The 18,368-nt window shown below is 41.7% G+C and overlaps 1 protein-coding gene across 4 annotated transcripts in view; it reads right to left on the reverse strand.

Moving 5' to 3' along the window:
- Positions 1-18,368, reverse strand: part of TFDP2 (transcription factor Dp-2) — a 1,395,463-nt gene that overhangs the window by 648,858 nt on the left and 728,237 nt on the right. For all 4 annotated transcript variants that reach the window (XM_044071065.1, XM_044071064.1, XM_044071067.1 and 1 more), the window contains exon 5: positions 1,395-1,557. In XM_044071065.1, the coding sequence (XP_043927000.1) occupies positions 1,395-1,557 (163 nt within the window). The remainder of the gene's footprint in view (positions 1-1,394; positions 1,558-18,368) is intronic.

Raw genomic sequence — 18,368 nt, forward strand, 5'->3', positions numbered from 1 at the left:
TTACAGAAACTGACTACAAAAATGGTGTAAGCTGGTTTTATGTGTTTGGACACACAAGGACAATTGTAAATGCTGAGCCTAATGTAGTCCTAAAGAGATTACATTGATCAAATATCATCCAGCTTTCACAGTGGATGAAAAGCAGTCAAGTGAAGGAATAAGGAAGTTAGACTGTTACATGACTTCTCTCCATAATAAATATAATCAAAATGGTTAGATGCATGATCTGGGAAGTGCTGAATTATATTACAGTAGAAGCAGTAGCACCATAGTAATGCGAAGAAAGCTGCCATCGTCAAGATCTATGAAAATATAGGTAATGTGAAATGAAGTCATATTTTATTCAAATGCAAACAACATAAAATATATTTATAAAACAGTAATAAAGAAGCTTGCTTATAATATGTGCCCCTTGCAACTTAAATCCTTCCGAAACAAGTCACACATGACGAGCCTTGTCTAAGGCATCCAAAGTTAAGTTTTGCTGCTCTTGGCATCTGTATTACTGTGCAGGGCAATTAGATCACTATGTGAAAGTAAACCTCATACATGCCCCTTAACATCAGTGCAATGGCTGTAAGGATAGCAAGCAAAAGGAAAGTCATATCGGGGCCTCAGTTTAATGTGGTACATTGGAACTGACTGGTTCTACTGGTATCATCATGGATTATGCTAAAACAACACAATGACTACTTGGAAGGTCTAGGAGGTTGTGGGGTGCCCGGGGAGAAAATCAGAGGGAGTGTCTACTGCTTAAACTGCTGGCATCTGGAACCATCAGATCAGTTTCATTAAAGCAAATATAAATCAATACGATTACCTAAGAAACTTAAGTATAACGGTTTAGCTCCTGCAAATACTAAGAACACACCTCAAAAAAGTTTAATTTAAGAGACGAACATACTTAATACCTCTATCTTATTGACAAAACAGTGTGACCAATGCTAAAGGTCACAGACAGTACCACAGCTGCTGGTGTTCAACAAGCATGTATTCCATGTAACCAGTGGCAATGATCTAACAAGGCCGTCCTTTTAATTTTGTGGGATTAAATATAGTCAGCACCTTAAATCACTTAACTTACTGCAAAACATTTTTTTCCAAAACACATATTTCTGTGAAGTGGCTTTATTTTCTGTACACCATAAACTAACTATAGGGAGCACACAAACGTCCATGGGTCAAATCTCCCTCCAGGCACAATAACGGTTAGTCACATTCCTTTAACTCAAATACACATGGGAAACAGTGTGAAAAAAAATGTGCAGCTATTGTGCTTTAATGACAGAAGAACTAATTCAGTAGAACTCAGTGCACTTCTAAGATGCCCCGCCACTGCCAGCCTACTAAACTGTCTACCAGATAGGACTGTTACTGTTCGGGTGCATACTTACAGAATCTGCTGGCAGATGGGTACTGGCATTAGTGAATTCAGCCACAAGTTCATCAGCCACTTCATTATATGATGTTTTTCCCTTCCGTTGCACCTTTTCACACACTTTCATTGAAAAATGCCTCAGACCTTTGCCATTCTTGTCACACTTTTTGCTTCTTTTGCTAAAACAAATAAATTAAACTTTTCATTTAGTTCTTTATGTTTGGTTCATCTGAAGAACAATAACAAAATATTTGCATTGACATAAATTTTATACTAAGACAAAAAATAGCTGGTAACACTTATTTGCACAGCCTTATACAGTGAGCAAATGAAAAAAATGTGAGATTTAAAAAGCAAAACACTATTCAGAAATGTGCCCAGCTTGAACAGTTTCCATTAGGATTGCACAACTCTTATTGGCATGAGCCTGGCTCTGTAGTGCACAGGGATGGTGCCCTTACTGCTTCCTATGTCACTGGGGTTCAATTAGTGGCCCTAGTACTGAAGGAGGGAGAAGAGAGAAGGGTGTGTGGCCTGACTGCTTCACCCAAGGGAAGGTAGCAAGTGCACAGGGAGCACATATTGAAGTGACGCTCTGCAGAAGACTGAAGAAACCAGTTCCTGTACTGGAGGAGAGGGGACAGGTCTACTTGCTGGCAACATCTCCTGCTGAAGTGAGGGATGACTAATGCAGAAAGCCCATTGCATATCCTCCCTCTGTTTACACAGGATGGGCATCTGTGTGGACGTGCAGGACTAAGAAGAAAACCCATGAACTACTTCTAATAGCTGCCTAAATGACAGCACCCCAGTTAACAGCCCGGTGATGGAATTGAATGGGCTGACTGGCCAGGAGGGGGCTGATGACGGACAGGCAGGGGAGACAAAGTTAGCAAGAAAAAAAAATGTAATGACAACAGGGTGCTTGATGAAATTCCAAGGGCAGTAACGGAGATCTTTGGAAAAGCAGAAGTGTAAATACAAATCTGGACAGATTTACACTGTCTGAGGATAAAAGTACTCCCCATCAACTCAAAGGTACAACAATCTTGGAGTCAGTATATGTACGTAGTAAGGGCAGGGGGTATAGGTTCCATGTCATGGATGCAGAGGTAAGCCTAAAAAATGCTTAAAAGTTTAAAACAGAGTTTCATAATTCAATATTTTTTGACAGAACTGTGGTTTATATTTCTAATTGCCATGGCTAACACAACTGGGCTTCTCACTTCTGATGGGGAACCACTAGAACACCTTGAATAAATCTATAACTCACTATTCACTGGACTAAACACCTTAACAACAGAAAGTGACTGCTTTACCAATGTTTACACTCACTTCTATTTTTACTCCAAGCAGGTAGTACAAAGGGTAGTCATCTTGTCACAATTTTTCAGGCGAAAAGACATGCTTCGACCAGGGCCTATTTTTCAGTTAATGCTGTTTAGCAAGGCCATTCCCATAGCCTACATCCACCTGGTTTTCCTTAAGATTCACACTATCAAAAGCAGTAACCCACCTTCCTCCTGGATTAATGATCAAATCAATTCCTGTTGCATTAAAATGCACTGCAGAATATTTTGGTGTTGACTCCTAAAAGTTAAAGACCACTGAGAAGTATATTAAAAATAAGTCACATTAAATCCTACAGGATTTAAACAAATGGATCAAGGAAATGTCTGGAGATCTGAAGAAAAAGGAAGGAGCAGCTTTCTCATTCACTCCCTGGATGATCAAAAGTTCAGAAAAAAAACTTTAAAAATAATTCAAAACTGGGGAAGGGGAGTAAGCCCACTGACTTCCTCTCTCCCACAGGATGCTTCAAAAAGCTTGTCAAGATAATGGAAAAATCATCTTGTGTGATTTCCTCCACTGTGGACATTTTCCAAAATATAATCCAGCAAAACTGGGAAAATCCTAATAATGTGCCCTTTGTCCACAGAAAACTGAAAAGCATCTTCAATTTCCCAACTGACCTGCACTGGACATTATGGTGCCTGCAGTGGCTCTCAGAAAAAAATGTACCCTCTGCAGTCCTCAGCTGTCCACATAATGTGTTTCTGCATCCTCCACCTTACCTACAAAGGTCACTAAACTACTTACACGAATGCCGTACATCCAAAGTGACATAGCCCAGACAAAGTACTGAAGTCTGTGGATGAAATGTCTGACAGTGAGGTCAAGAAAATGCTTAAGAAGCAACTACTATGAGTAATGCCTTATCTTCACCAACAGCTTTAAGGCAAACCATCTGTGTGGTTTTATGGACTTCTAAGATTGCTGCACATTGAACAAGAGGTTAATTCTTTTTCTCCCCCAATGTGAAAATAGAAACTCAGCACAGAAAGCCAGTGGACTTACAATTCTTGGTAAATTTCAGTAACTAGTTAGTAAGTGCACTGCCTGGATGCTAGGAAAAAAGAAATACAGAGGACCTGAAATAAAACCAGCTACAAAAGGTGAGGAAAAACATTGACTGGGAATAGTACTGCAGCTGTTCAGCAAAAAGCAGTGAAAGCTCCAGACATGACTTCCAATAACCTAGAGGAAATTATAACACAACCACACACAGACCTGATTAAAATAAACAAAACACTGATAAGAGTATATCAACTTAAATGAAGAAAAGTTGGAAAAATGGAAGAAACTTTAAACATAAAGATCGAAAAATGGAAGCAGCTTTAAACAGATATCCAGATGAAGTGATACAAACTGCAAAAACATAGGTCGAAATGAACACCTGGCTGAATATGAGACTGCTCAAGAAGAGAAGTTTCAAAAAAATAAGAATTAGAGAACAGAGCACACAGGGAAAACTTGAGATTTTCTTCAGTACCAGAGAAGCTGTAAGGAACAGACTGTATTAATGTTATGAAAGCAACTGGACTGGTATTCCACAGTAGGAGTTGTTAATTGAAAGGGCACATAATGTGTATGCTCCAAAACTGGCTATGAGAAAGCAACATATACCTTTAATGGTAAATATGTAATCCTACCAGCAGAAGGAACTGACTCTGCCAAAACGGTGGCAGAAGGACAAAGTACCAACAGTGGGAGACAGCAGTGTGTTTGTGGAGACTGTTTACTCATATACCAGGCAGAATGGAATGTTGAGAAGTAAACGTGAGATTCAAACTGCTGCAAACCCAGCTATCTTCAAAATATTCTTTCCTGGAGGGACACAATCATTTTTGGATGCAGTACATGCTAAGGAGGAAACACAAAAGTTTGTTCAACAAAAGTGAGCTGTGAAACAGGAGGAGATTCTGCTTCTTGTTCTTCTGGTAATAAAGACCACAGAGAGACTGTGCCAGTGAAACCTTTTCCACTGTTTTAACGGAAAATGCTTGAGGGAAGGAAAAAAACACAACAGTTCACTAGAAGAATCAAGAGTATGCTGGAAATGAAGCAGAGACAAGAATTGGGAGATAGAGATGAACAGGAATAAAACCAGAAACTTGGAAATTGACAAATGTGGGATTACAAAGCAATAATTATATTTGCAAAACAAGACCGAAAGTACAGTTGTGTACCTACCATAAATGTAGATGTTCGAGTGTATTCACTGTTGCAGTCATTACAATTGGGTTATCCTGCTGGCAGGCTACCCACAGTCGGCCTGAGTTCCAAAGTCTAGGTCCGGAGTCGGTTACTGTCGCCTCCTCCCTGATGTCAGTGCGCCAGGGGTATAAAAGATGCAGCTGATGCCATTTTCTTCAGTTTTTCTTGCCCCAGATGTCAGGTGCCCCTAAAATGGTAGGCTCACTAATGCCAAAAAGCATGCAAAACCAAAAAAAAACAACAACTTTTCCTTCATCTACAAGCAAATACACCACATAGGTTGTATAGAATAGAGAAGTACAGATAAGTCCCAGCAAGGAATGGAGGGAGGGTAACCTGGACTGCAACAGTGAATAAACTCGAACATCTACATTTATGGTAGGTACACAACTGTACTATGTTCATCGTGTTTCACTGTTGCAGTCATTACAATTGGGTTGAATCCCAAAGCTATGGTTGGGAGACTGGTGCTAAATAGGATTAGGAGAGGCTATCAGGCCCTGCAGAACTGCAGTGGCAAAGCCTGCCCTGGACTTAGAATAGAGAGGTAAGTGATAGTGCTTTGTAAAAGTATGCACTGAACTCCAAGTTGCAGCCTCTAAGATGTCTTTGGTTGGTATTCCTCTGAGGAAGGCTGCTGAAGTGGCTGCTGCTCTGGTGGAATGTGGCCTAATGCCCTTAGGCACTGATTTGCCATGCTGAGAATAGCAGAGACGAATGTAGTGGCCTATCCACTTTGAAATAGTCTGCTTTGAGATAGGCTTTCCTTGTGATCCTGCAGCATATGCCACTTGAAGTTGTTCAGTCTTTCTGAAAGCTTTGGTTCTGTCCAAGTAGAAGCATAGCTGTCTGTGAATGTCCAAAGAATGCAGAAGTCTCTCACCCTTATTCTGTGGGTTTGGGTAAAAAGTAGGCAAGTGAATTGTTTGGTTAAGGGCCACACTGGACACTACCTTAAGCATAAATGTAGGGTTTGTTCTCAGAGAAACCCTGTCAGGATGGAAAATGATAAAAGGCTCCACAGCCATGAGTGCCTGTAACTCTGTGACTCGTCTAGCGGAGGTTATTGCTAGGAGCAGAGCTGTTTTCCAGGATAAGAATTTTATATCAGCTGCAGAGGCTGGCTCAAAGGGAGGCAGTGTAAGTTTTTCCAAGACATAGTTGAGGTCCCATGCAGGTACTGGTGCTCTCCTTGGGGGTCTTATGTTTTTTGCCCTTCTGAGGTACTGCCTTAGTAATGGATGAGAAAAAATAGGTGGTTCTGTATTGTAATGAGCTGAAATGGCAGAGGCATGAATTTTACCTGATGAAAAGGAAAGGCCTTTATCCAGCATCTCAGTTAAGTATTGCAAAATTTGAGGAATATTTGGAACAATCGTGTCAATACCTTGTGCCTGGTTCCAAGCACAGAATCTCTTCCATTTTTCTGCATAAGATTTTCTGGTGCTAGGCCTCCTGGCCTGCAATATAACATCCATAACTGCTTTAGAAAGAGGTGCGTCTTGAATGGCTACATTATCCGCCGTGCTGCCAGGTTTAAGGTCCTGAGTTGGCTGTGCAGTATCTGACTGTCTTGTTGTGTCAATAAGTGAGGAATTTGAGGTAGTGTCCAAGCTGGGCATTGAGACAAACTCTTTAGGATTGGGTACCAGTGCTGGCGGGGCCAGTCTAGGGCAATCAGTATCATTTTTGGCTTCTCTTGTCTGACCTTGAGGAGTACCTTTGGGAGAGGAGGCAGAGGAGGAAAGGCATATACTGTTAGGTTTTTACAGCTGAAAGACAGAGCATCCACTTTCCATGCTTGCTTGTGATAAGTCCTTGTGCAGAACCTTTGTAGATGGCAATTGTGAGGAGAGGCAAATAGATCTATGTCCGGGCATCCCCAGTTCCTTATCATCATGCTGAAGACTTGTGGATCCAATTTCCACTCGTGGGGATCCATTAGGTTTCTGCTTAGTTTGTCTGCCAGAGTATTTATCCTTCCTGGCAGGAATTGTGCTTGCAGATGTACTTGGTAAGTCAATGTTGTGTCCCACAAGTTCATGGCTAGTCTGCAGAGGGGGTAGGAACGTGTGCCCCCTTGCTTGTTTATGTACCACATGACTGTGGTATTGTCAGTCTTTATCAGAAGTTGCCCTGGATGAAATAAATCCTTGAAGGCTGTCAGGGCAGTTTGAACTGCTAGCATCTCTTTTTGATTGATATGTAGATGCCTTTGACTTGCGGACCATGTGCCCTGAATACATCTTCCTGCCATATGGGGCTCCCAGGCATAATCTGATGCATCTGTTGTCAATGTCTGCCTGGCTGTGGGTAAGGTGAATGGCTGTCCCGTGTTGTGGTGACAGGCTTTTGGCCACCATCAAAACTCCTGTTGCAGGCAGGGAATGAGGGTAATTATTGTTTCCAGGCTGTGGCAATGATGAGTCCAAATACTTTTTAGATACCACTGAAGTTTCCTCATATGCAGTCTTGCATATGGAATTAGCAGAATGCAAGATGCCATGAAGGCCAAAGCCTGCAGAATTTTTCTTGCAGCTAAATGGGTCTTTGTTGCCAACATTTTGAAATAAGTAGTCAGTTGTCTGTGTTTGTCTGGCATGAGATAAGCCGTCTGGGCAGTTGTATTTAAGCTTGCACCCAGGAGTATTATCTCTTGAGAGGGTAAGAGTTTTGATTTCTTTTCGTTTACTGTGTACCCTAGGCCTGTTAGTAATGTTTTTACAAACGCCAGATGCTGTAGTAGAATGTCCTTGTTCTCTGCTTGAATAAGGCAGTCGTCCAAGTAAGGATATATTTGAATTCCTCTTTGTCTGCAAAAAGCAATTACTGTGCCAGGCATTTTGTGAAGACCCTGGGCGCAGTAGATAAGCCAAAGGGCAGTGCAGAGAATTGGTAAAGCATTGAGCCAGTTATAAATCTGAGGTATCTTCTGCATGACTGTCTGATTGGGACATGCAGGTATGCCTCTTTTAGGTCTAAAGTCACAAGCCAAGCCTTCTTGCCCAGCATGGGCAGAAGCTGCTGCAGAGTTAACATTTTGAATTTTGGAATGTCCAGGAATGTGTTCAGGATAGACAGGTTCAGTATTGGTCTCCAGGTTTTGTCCTTTCTGGGCACCAAGAATAGCTTTGAATAAAATCCTTGTCCCTGCTCTTGCTGTGGTACTTGCTGAATGGCCCTCATGTCCATAAGGGATGAAACTTGCTTTTGTGCCTCTGCCCATTGATTGTGTGGCAGGTCTGGCATACCGTTTGGCCTTGGCAGGGTGTGAAAATGGAACCTGTAGCCCTGGGATACAATATTTAAGACCCATTTGTCCTGAGTGATCATGTGCCAATTTTGTGCAAAAAGTGCTAGTTTTCCCCCCAAAGGAGCTGCCAGAAGATAAGTGCTTGGTTCTGGCAGGGGAAAGTCATTGAGACTGTTTCCTGTATGGCTGTGATTTTTCTTCTCCACTTTTGGAGGTTGAAGCACCCCATTGTTTAGGCCTGTATGAGCCTTGGGGCTGTGATCTGCCTCTGGGGCGTCTATTATCTGCCTCTTTGTGGCCTGTCTGACACTGGAAAGGACCAATTCTTTGCAGGCCAGTTCCTTATAAATCTGGGAGGCTGTACCTGTAAGAAATCCTTGACTGTTTGCATAGATTTAGCTTTGTCTTCCATTTTCTTCAATACCTCTTCTGCTTGATCACCAAACAAGGTATCATGTTGTAATGGAGCATCTAATAATTTTGCTTTAACATGATCGGGCAGATTCTGTTCTTTTAACCAAGCATGTCTCCTAATGACAGAACCTGTAACAGCGGCCCTGCAAGAGGCCTCTAGAGAATCAAAACCACATTGCAAAGTATGCTTTCCTACTTGATCAGCTGCATGCAATAAATCCTGCATTTCTTTGTTTTCTGCACATTCTGAATTCGTCAACATTTCTTGTTTAAGCAGTGACATTAGATATTGCTGATATTTAAGCATATGAAATTGACAATTTAAAGCTCTTACAGCCAAGGTAGCAGAAGTATAAATCTTTTCCCCCCATCTGTCCAAGGCCCTTGAATCCCTATCAGAGGGTATAGGGTTTTTTGCAGTGGACGCCTTGACCCCTTTGGGACCCTGAGAGATAGTTTCTGGGTCTGCAGCAGGGTTTTTATAAAGAAATTTATGTGACTCAGGAACCCTGTAGTATCTGTCTGGTTTAACAGGAGCTGGTGGCAAAGAGTCAGGAGACAGTCCGGACTCTGAAAATACATAGTCTACAATGTCTAAAACAGAAGGAATAGCAAGGGCCCTGTGCTGAGGTAATAAAAGGAAGTCTCTGAGCCTTTTCTTGGATTCTGAGTAATCTTGGCTCTCCCAGTGGAAATGCTCCCTCATAGTATGCAGGGTCTCCCCAAAAGAATAATCCTCAGGAGGAGAGGCTGAAGGAATAGATTCTTCAGCATCAGAATCCTCACAGGGAGGAAGAGAATATTCCTGTTCAGAAGAGGAATCAGAGGAAATGGAAACCTGATCTGAAGATGCATATTCTATCTCTTGCCTAGGCCTCTTATCAGGAGGGGGATGGGAACCCCTGATCAAAGTAATTAGGTCTTTGGCCATTTTAAGCATCTGCTTTTTAGGCATGGAGGCCTGTCCAGGAGAATACTGTACTTGTTTCTTTGTCTTTAGAGCTGCTTTAGTCTTTGCCTTTGAAGCTGAAGTTGGTTTTACATATAACTGTGTGGGCCTGAAAACACCCTCAGAAGCCGATGCCTGCTCAGCGGCTCCAGACCCATCTGAGGGAATAGTTTCCGAGTGTCCAATACCTTGAGTATCCAGCGGCCTAATCGGCTCCACGTGGGAGTCGTAAGCGGCCTGTGGCTCTGAGGTAGCAGGCGTCAGGGGCTGCAAAAGCGCCTCACTGAGAACCGGCGAACTGGTGACAGGCCTAGCGGAAGCCACGTCGGTTTTGGATCTCGGGTGCCTGTCCTTTTCTTTGCGCTTTTTATAAACTCCGGTAGTCGGTTGCTCTGACGGCATTATATAGTTAAATCTTCTACCAAAATAATGAAATGCAAAATCGTACCGACGCTTAATAGTGCGTTGGTTAAATCTAGCACAAAACCGACAACTAGCAATGTCGGGGTCAGGGTCTAGGCAAGGAATATAGTAAGAATGAAAATCCTTATGAGGTACTTGCTTCCCACAAGAAATACAATTATTAACTTTTTCTGACATTGGTCTGGAGCAAGAAAAAAGTTTCCCCAACGGGGTACTTCGCTTTAATGAAGACTTCGGATCTGAAATTCGAATTTGAAAATCTCAGGAGTTGGCCAACCGGCACTTGCGAACTGCTTTTGCTTCGGGCGCCGCGCGGTAAGAAAGACTGAAGAAAATGGCGTCGGCTGCATCTTTTATACCCCTGGCACACTGACGTCAGGGAGGAGGCAACAGCAACTGACGCCGGACCTAGACTTTGGAACTCAGGCCGACTGCGGGTAGCCTGCCAGCAGGATAACCCAATTGTAATGACTGCAACAGTGAAATATGATGAACATCAAGAAAATCAAAACTACACGTGAATTTGATAAAGAAAGGTTTTCAGAATGGTTATTCAGAGGAATACCTGGGACAAAGAAAAAGAGGAGTACTAATATTAATTGAAAGAGGTGCTCCAGCAGTGACAGAGAAGAGTATAAAAAATAATAATGGTAGATGTGTAGTACTATGAGGCTACTGGCAATGGAGGAGGATTACTCTGGCATGTATTTATATTCCACCTAAAACTACTATAATGGACCTTAAGAAAATTCTGGGAGAAATAATCAGCTTTCAGCAAGGAATTTTACTTATAGGTGTGGACTGGAATTTGATTTGCAGCAATGAAAATGTCTCTGGGGGGACCAGAAGGGAAAATATAACAAAGGATGGCAGATTTTTGAAATAATTTATGAAAATATTTGGCAAAGAAGATGTGAATTCAGTACTAGCAGTTTGGAGTCAATTCACATATTACTTCCCAAGATACAAAAACTGGGCTAGGCTAGACCGAATTTACATTTCACAGGAATATGTGCATTTAATTGAAAGTCTTGATATATACCCAATAACTATTTCAGATCATGTACCAATAATAATGAAAATAAACACATACGGTAATTTATGAGACACTGGCACCTTCCCACTTATCTGTTGAAAAGAGAGGAATTTAAGGAATGGGTAATAGAAATTATTCAGGAGCTATTAGAGAAGATAGAAATTTCTTCTGAAAATATAGCTAGAGAGTAGGATATAAAGTAGAGTTTAAAAACAGGGTGGAAGCAACAGAAAAAGGGATATGCTTAAGAAGTAACAAGAATTATTTAGAGGGACTGCCAAATGTTAAAAGCATTGCAGAATACTGGAAATCTCACAGCAGAAGAAGAACAGCAAATGTAGAATGCTAAGCGGAAAATAAGGGATTACTTCAATAACATGCGTGAGTTTAGAAAGACTGCTGTTAAGCAACTGTTTTTTTGATAATAACTCTAGAGCACTAAAACGTTTAGCACAACGACGCAGGCAACAGAAAGTATAAAGGGCTATCGCCAAGCTTAAGGAACCTATAACAAGGAAGAGAGAAATCTGAAAATCAAGAAAAGGTGCAAATGAAAATGTTTATGGAAGAATTAAATACACCAAGGTTAGAAGTAGATGAGGCTCAATTACTAACAGGACAGGAAGAGATGAGATAAAAATGGTGATGTATAACCAATTCACAGGAAAGTCCCCAGGAATAGATGGTATTCCTGTGGAAGCTTGGAATCTAGGATGGAAAAATGTCAAAGATCTGTAAGGTTTTGTTTAACAGTGTTTTAAGAGGAGGAGTGCCAACATCCTGGTAGAAAGTGGCGGTAGCTGTAATAACTAAAGAGGGTAAAGATCCATCACATCCAGCTTCATACATGCCTATTTCAACACAAAACCATGATTATAAAGTCTTTACATCTAAAATGGCTAAAGGAATGGCAAAAGTGACACCAAAATTAATACATATGGACCAATGTGGTTTTGTGGAGGGGAGGCAAACATCTGACAACATTAGCAGAACACTGATGATCCAGAGGGAAGCAGAATGTAAGAAAATACCACTGTTGTTGGTGGGTCTTCATGCAGAAAAAGTAATTGACAGAGTAAGCTGGGACTTTATGAGCAGGGAAATGGAAGCTTGTGCATTCCCTGATATAAGTAAGGTTGAATAGGAGGATATATGAGGAATTGGAGGTGAACATTACAGTGGGTGGGTTCTTCTCGGATGATTACTGCTTGAGCAGTGGAACCAGGTATGGGTGTCCTCCTTCCCCTTTATTTGAATTATACTTGGAACCACTGGCAAAGAAAATAAGAGACTCAGAAATTCAAGAATATAAGTGGTATGGTTGTCAAGAAAAGCTGGCTCTATTTGCAGATGACATTATTTTATACCTGATAAAACCAGAGGAGGACATTTCAGTGTTGTGGAACGTTTTGAGACAGTTTAAAATCATTTTGGGATACAAAAGTAATGAAGCTAAAACAAAGGCAACAGCTGTAAATTATGTACTCGCATACGAATTGGCTCAGCAATATCCGTATTTATGGGGACATGATAAAATGAAAGTACTTAGGAGTATGGATTAAAAATGATTCCAGTGTGGCAGCTAAGGACATGTGGGAAGAGACTAAACAAAAGATACTACAAAAACTGAGAAATTGGAAGCTCTCTTATTTGGATATGCATAGTAAGCTACAACCAGTTAAAATGCTTTTAGTCCCTTTAGTCGTATACACAGAACAGGCATATTTTTATCAATAAGAGAAGTTGTGGATAACAATAAAGAGCTGAAGGATTTTATCAGGGAGGGGAAGAAGGCAAGAGACAAATGGTATAAACTGATTCTTCCAATAGAACAAAGCAGATTGGGATTACCCAATTTGAAGGGGTATTTTAGAGCTACACAGTTAAGGCTCTTATACACAGCAAAAGAGGAAACCTATAATTCACAGTGGAAAGGGATTATGAAACACGGAGAAGCTTAAGAAACAAGGAGAGACTGGGATTTTGGATATATACTTTTAAGGAGAGTAAATGATCATACATAATATTATATTCATAAAGTAGGAGAATGTATTCTAAGAACTAAACCAACAGGGGAATGGAGAAAGAAGATTCTGCTGATAGGGATGGCAGCAATTAGGGATACAGACAACAGGCAAGAAGGGGTTGGAATTTATTGGAGAAAATTGGCAAAGGAACCAAGGTATTGGCCAAGGTACTGGGATCAAATAACTAGAGAGGGTAAAGGTTATGAGAAGATGCCAAGAATTTATTTGGACTGCAGGTTAGAGATTTCCTTCCCTATCTATGACTGATATCAGAGTATAGGCAAACAGAAAGAAATAGGGGTATCCTAAATGAAAGACCAGCACTGGTATCGTTTTTAGTGGAACCTACAACAGAAGCTGCTGTTAAAATAAATAAATAAATAAATAAATAAATAAATAAATAAATAAATAAATAATAATAATTAGTAGAACATATACAATATTGCACAATAACTATAAGAATCAATCAGAGGAGGTTAGAAAGGATTGGGAAGAGAGATTGGATAAGCAATTCACAAAGCAACAATAGGTTCATAGGTTGGTACTAGGCTATCAGCCCTAGGGCCTATACAAGCCTAGCCATAACAATTCCCTGGCTATTTCTTCCCACACTATTTACTTCCCTGGACCCCTGTCTAGCAGGGCGACTGACGTGATCCCCGGGGTGAATTTCCTTTCTCCCATCCAATCGTCAAGGTTCCTTTTGAAGAGGACCAAAGAGGCAGTCTGCTTGACATGTATGGGCAATCTATTCCAGAGTCTGGGGAGTCTCTGGGTCAGGAACATATCCCTCCAGCATGTTTTGTTTATTGTGATGACAAGGTTTAGATCCCTGGAGCGTGTGGCTCTGAGGGATTGGGATTTCTTTAAGTGTAGCATGTCCAACAGCTCTGGGTTTGACATGGCCTTGTATGTTAAGCAAAGATCGCCTATAAATAGACGATATGCGACAGAGTATAGCTGGAGTTTTTTAAGGCGGTCAGCGTAGGGCATCTGCTTTAGGCCTGTGATTCTTTTAGTGAGGTATTTCTGTGGCCTTTCCAGTTGTTGCAGATGTCTTGAGAGGTACATACCAAACGGGGCATTGTATTCTATAATGGGTCTAATGAGGGATGAGTACAGTGGGACAATGACCTCCTTTTTTCTGGATGAAAAGCCCTTAGTGATGAGGTGTGCCACATAGAAGGATTTCCTGACTGTTGTGGCGATGTGGTTATCGAAGGTGAGACCACTGTCCACCTGTGTCCCTAAGTCTCTTATCAAACTTTCGGTGTTTAGTGTACTGCCACCTATATGGTAATTCACGGATACATGTTTTTTTCCCAAAGGGGATAACTATACATTTCTTGGAATTGAGCTTGAGCCCATGGCTCTGGCACCAAGCATCTGTTTCTGTAAGGCCCTTTTGTAGAGTATCCACATCATTTGGGGATTCAATAATGGCTCCCAGTTTGCAGTCATCTGCAAACTTTGTTATCCAGAGTCCCTTAGTGTTGGCTGTACTTCAGAGAAGTAGATGCCAAACAAGAGCTGTCCCAGGACTGAACCCTGAGGTACTCCACTTGTCACTTGTCTGGAGCTGGATTTGGAGTCGGCTACTTTTACAGTGTGGATTCTATCAGTAAGCCAGTTAGCAACCCATTGGGTGACGTAGGGATTAATACCCAGCTTAGTAAGTTTATCTATGATTCCAGAGTGGGGGATGGTGTCAAAGGCCTTGGCAAGGTCTAGATAGGCTGTGTGGACCACCTTACCCTTGTCCATGGCTCTGGAGACTGATTCGAAGAAGTCAATCAAGTTCAGGAGACAAGATCGGCCCTTCACGAACCCAAACTGGATGGGGTCCAGTGTTTGAAGGTTGCCAATGTCTTAAGTTCCATGATAATACGCTCCATGGCCTTGCAGATAAGGCTTGTCAGACTGATGGGACGGTAGTTTCCGGGATCCAAGGTGGACCCCCCCTTGTGGAGTGGGATAACTGTAGCTGTGCGCCACTTGGTGGGCACGAAACCTGAGGTGAGGCTATGATTAAACATGACACTTAGGTGAGGTGCCAGTTCATATTGTAGTTCATGTAGTACACAGCCCGGGATGTCATCTGGTCCCATGGATGCTGTATTCTTAGCTTTGGAGAGTGCGTTTTTTACCTGTGTGGCCGTTATTACCGGAATTTGGCAATCTTCCGGTATTGAGATGGGCCATTTAGGGGGTGAGAGGGGGGTGAAGTTGGCACTGAATCGATCTGCCAGGATACTGGCAATATCCTTGGGATCAGTATATTTAATGCCACTCTGTTTTAGCTCAGAGCAGATCAGAGCATTGCCATTTAGATTCTTGACATAGTTATAGAATATCTTGTTGTTGTCTTTCTAATCTTTGGCAATTTTATTTTCGCAACTAGCTTTGGAGGATTTTATGAGGGATCTCAGTTTCTTACTGAGGCTGGTAAGGAAGTTTTTTGCATCCTGGGATTTTCCTCTTTTCTGCAACAGTTTCTTCCTTTTGTAGTAAAGTTTGCTGATGGCAGGAGACCACCAGATTGGCTTCTTTTTTTTGGATGAGAGCATCTTGGTTCTATTTGGGATGGCACGATTTATGTATGAGTGGATGTGCTCGTACAGTGCCTTAGTGTAGGATTCAGCAGTTGAACTTTCAGCTCCCGTCTGCATGGGTGTCATGAAATTTGTCACTTCTGATTGAGTACCATGAAGTTGGCTTTGGAGAAGTTTTTTATGGAGGTTTCCTTACTGGGGGGTGGGGGTGGGATGTGGATGTTATGGGTGATTAGCTTATGGTCAGACATGACTAACGAGGGGGTGACCATAGGTGTGGAGCATTGATTTCCCATGTTGGTAATGACCAGGTCTAGGATATTGGAGCCCCTGGTGGGACTATGGATTAGTTGATCCAGGGCGTTGGAATTTATGAATTCCAAGAACCGTTGGGCAAAGGTGTTGGTACATGAGTAGCTTTCCCAGTTAATGGCAGGGTAGTTAAAATCACCCAGTATTAGGGTGTTTGGTTCTATGTTAATATTTTCCAGTATGTTTAGAAAGGTGTAGTGAGAATCTTGGGGTATGGTGGGGGATCTGTAGCAAGCTACAATTTGGATTGCAGTCTTACCTAGTGTTAGTTGCACCTGGAGAATTTCAGACGCATTGTGTTGGGCAACTAGCCTGGTGGTGTGAATATCCTTGGGGAATATTGACACTCCTCCACCTTTAGTGTTTCGGTCCTGCTTTGGTGGCTGAAAAGTGTGGTAAAAGTTGTAGCCTGGTATTGCAGGGGTGCTCTATGGAGCCTTGAACCAGGTCTCAGTTACTGCACAGATATCGATGTTCTCCATTTTTAGGAGTGCCTCGAGAGAGTGAATTTTGAGGTTTAGACCTCTAGCATTGAGTAGCATTACCTTCAGATTTTGCATGCTTGTACCGGTTACGGTGGTGGTTTTGTTCTTTGAACTTTGCCTAAAAAAGGCACTATAGGGGTGGCAACAGCCTTAGCCAGTAACCTGAATCCCAGAGGCAATAGGTGCAGACCATCTCTGGCAAAGCATCGTGGTCTGTCAATCATGTCGTCCCAGGCAGAAAGATACTGGATCCCCTTTGAATGACACCAGAAGCTTAGCCAATTGTTGAAGTCAATCATTTTGTCCTTATATTGTGGTATCATTCTGGGCAAAGGCAGGATGCTTCCCAGGGCTAGGGTCATACCTGCCTGGGCCACATGATCAGAGAGCTCTTCCATGCCTCTTTTCATGTAGTCCAGGGAGGTACGTCTCAAGTCATTCACTCCAACATGGACAATGACAGAGTCATATTTGTACTTGTTGTGGAGTGACTTGAGTGCATGCGTTACGTGGTGGATCCTGGCACCAGACAGGCAGCTGACTGTAATTTTCTCCTTGTTCAACTTGGTGAGAGGGACATCAGTGTGCCGAACTATAGAGTCACCTATGACTAAAGTGTTAGGTACATTGTCTTGCATTAGGGGCTGTTGCTGGGTGGCACACAGGTGTTTTGAACTATGTGACACTTTGGTTGTGATTGGTGTTTGTTTGCGTTACAGCTTCAGAGGTCCTTGTTGCTTGGGCAGGTTACAGTTAAGGGCCTCTGCATATGTGGATTTAGTGTTGCTATATGTGGGTGTTGGTGGTGTGGGTTTAGAAGGGCTATGTGTTGCTTGAGGTGTAGTGCGGGTGTTAACCTTGTCCTCTTGACTGTCTAGCACAATCTTGGGTGGAGAGAGCTTTGCTTCCATTTTGGCTATGTAAGTGCATCTCTCACAGGTTGTAGTGTTGGGTGGTAGGGGGAGAGGGTTGTCTGTGTACATGAGGCAATTGCTGCATTGCCCCAGTATGCCCAGATTCACCAGGTGGACAGGAGAAATCACCGGAAGCTGACCCTTGGACATGCCTGGTTTGATGCTTTTTTTTTTTTTTTTGTAAAGTACAGGAGCTGTTTTCCCTTACCTTAGCAAGGTACTTTGCAATTATAGGCTGTTTAGTGCCTACTATTAATTTCTCCTTATTAACAAGGAGAGTTGAGTGCTTGTATCAGTTTAAGGCTTCCTAGTGTTTTCTAGCAGGTATTAGAGAAAGTGCTAGTCAAAGGGATGCTTAAAAGTAAGATGGGGATATATGTAGGTCTCCCAAACAAACAACAAAATCTAGATGATTTAGGATTTTGGCTTGGAAATGCAAACATAAGTATTTTTATACCCCAAGCAGACTCCTGAGAAGTTTTTCTCGTAGACAGCAAATGTTGGAGGAGGTGTGATCAGGAAGAAAGAGGCAACTGGGAATATATTTTCTGATAGTGTAATGGAGTTGACAGGCTAAGGATTCCCTGCTGACTACTCTATCAGAGAAACTGGGTGAGCAAATTGGTGTACATAGAGAAATGCTTTTTCTGAGCTACTATACAAAATCAGAATTGCCTAGATGTAATAAGTCCTTGCCAAGTCTAATTACGGCGGCTGTAAAAAAAAAAAAAAAAAAAAAAAAAACAATTACTAGAAAATGGAAATCAAAGTCTAAACCAACTGTAGTAGAAGTAGTGAATATAGTAACAAAGATAAAACAACAGAATTGGGATCTTTAGAAAATGGGTACCAGCAAATTACATAGAAAAAAAAATGTGAATTGTGGGAAGAATACATACAGGAAAAGAACGAGGTTTACAAGAGGGCAGGATTTAAATGAGCTACATAATGTCTCACTGGTAATAACTGTGTAGATTACAAGTGATGTATAATTCTTACAACTACGATTATGTCAATATGATTTGTTTTTATAGAAATGTATGATCGCCTATGTCATAAGTAATACT

This window comes from Protopterus annectens, chromosome 5.part0, assembly GCF_019279795.1.
Source record: "Protopterus annectens isolate FY-2018-M chromosome 5.part0, PAN1.0, whole genome shotgun sequence".
NCBI lineage: Eukaryota > Metazoa > Chordata > Ceratodontiformes > Protopteridae > Protopterus > Protopterus annectens.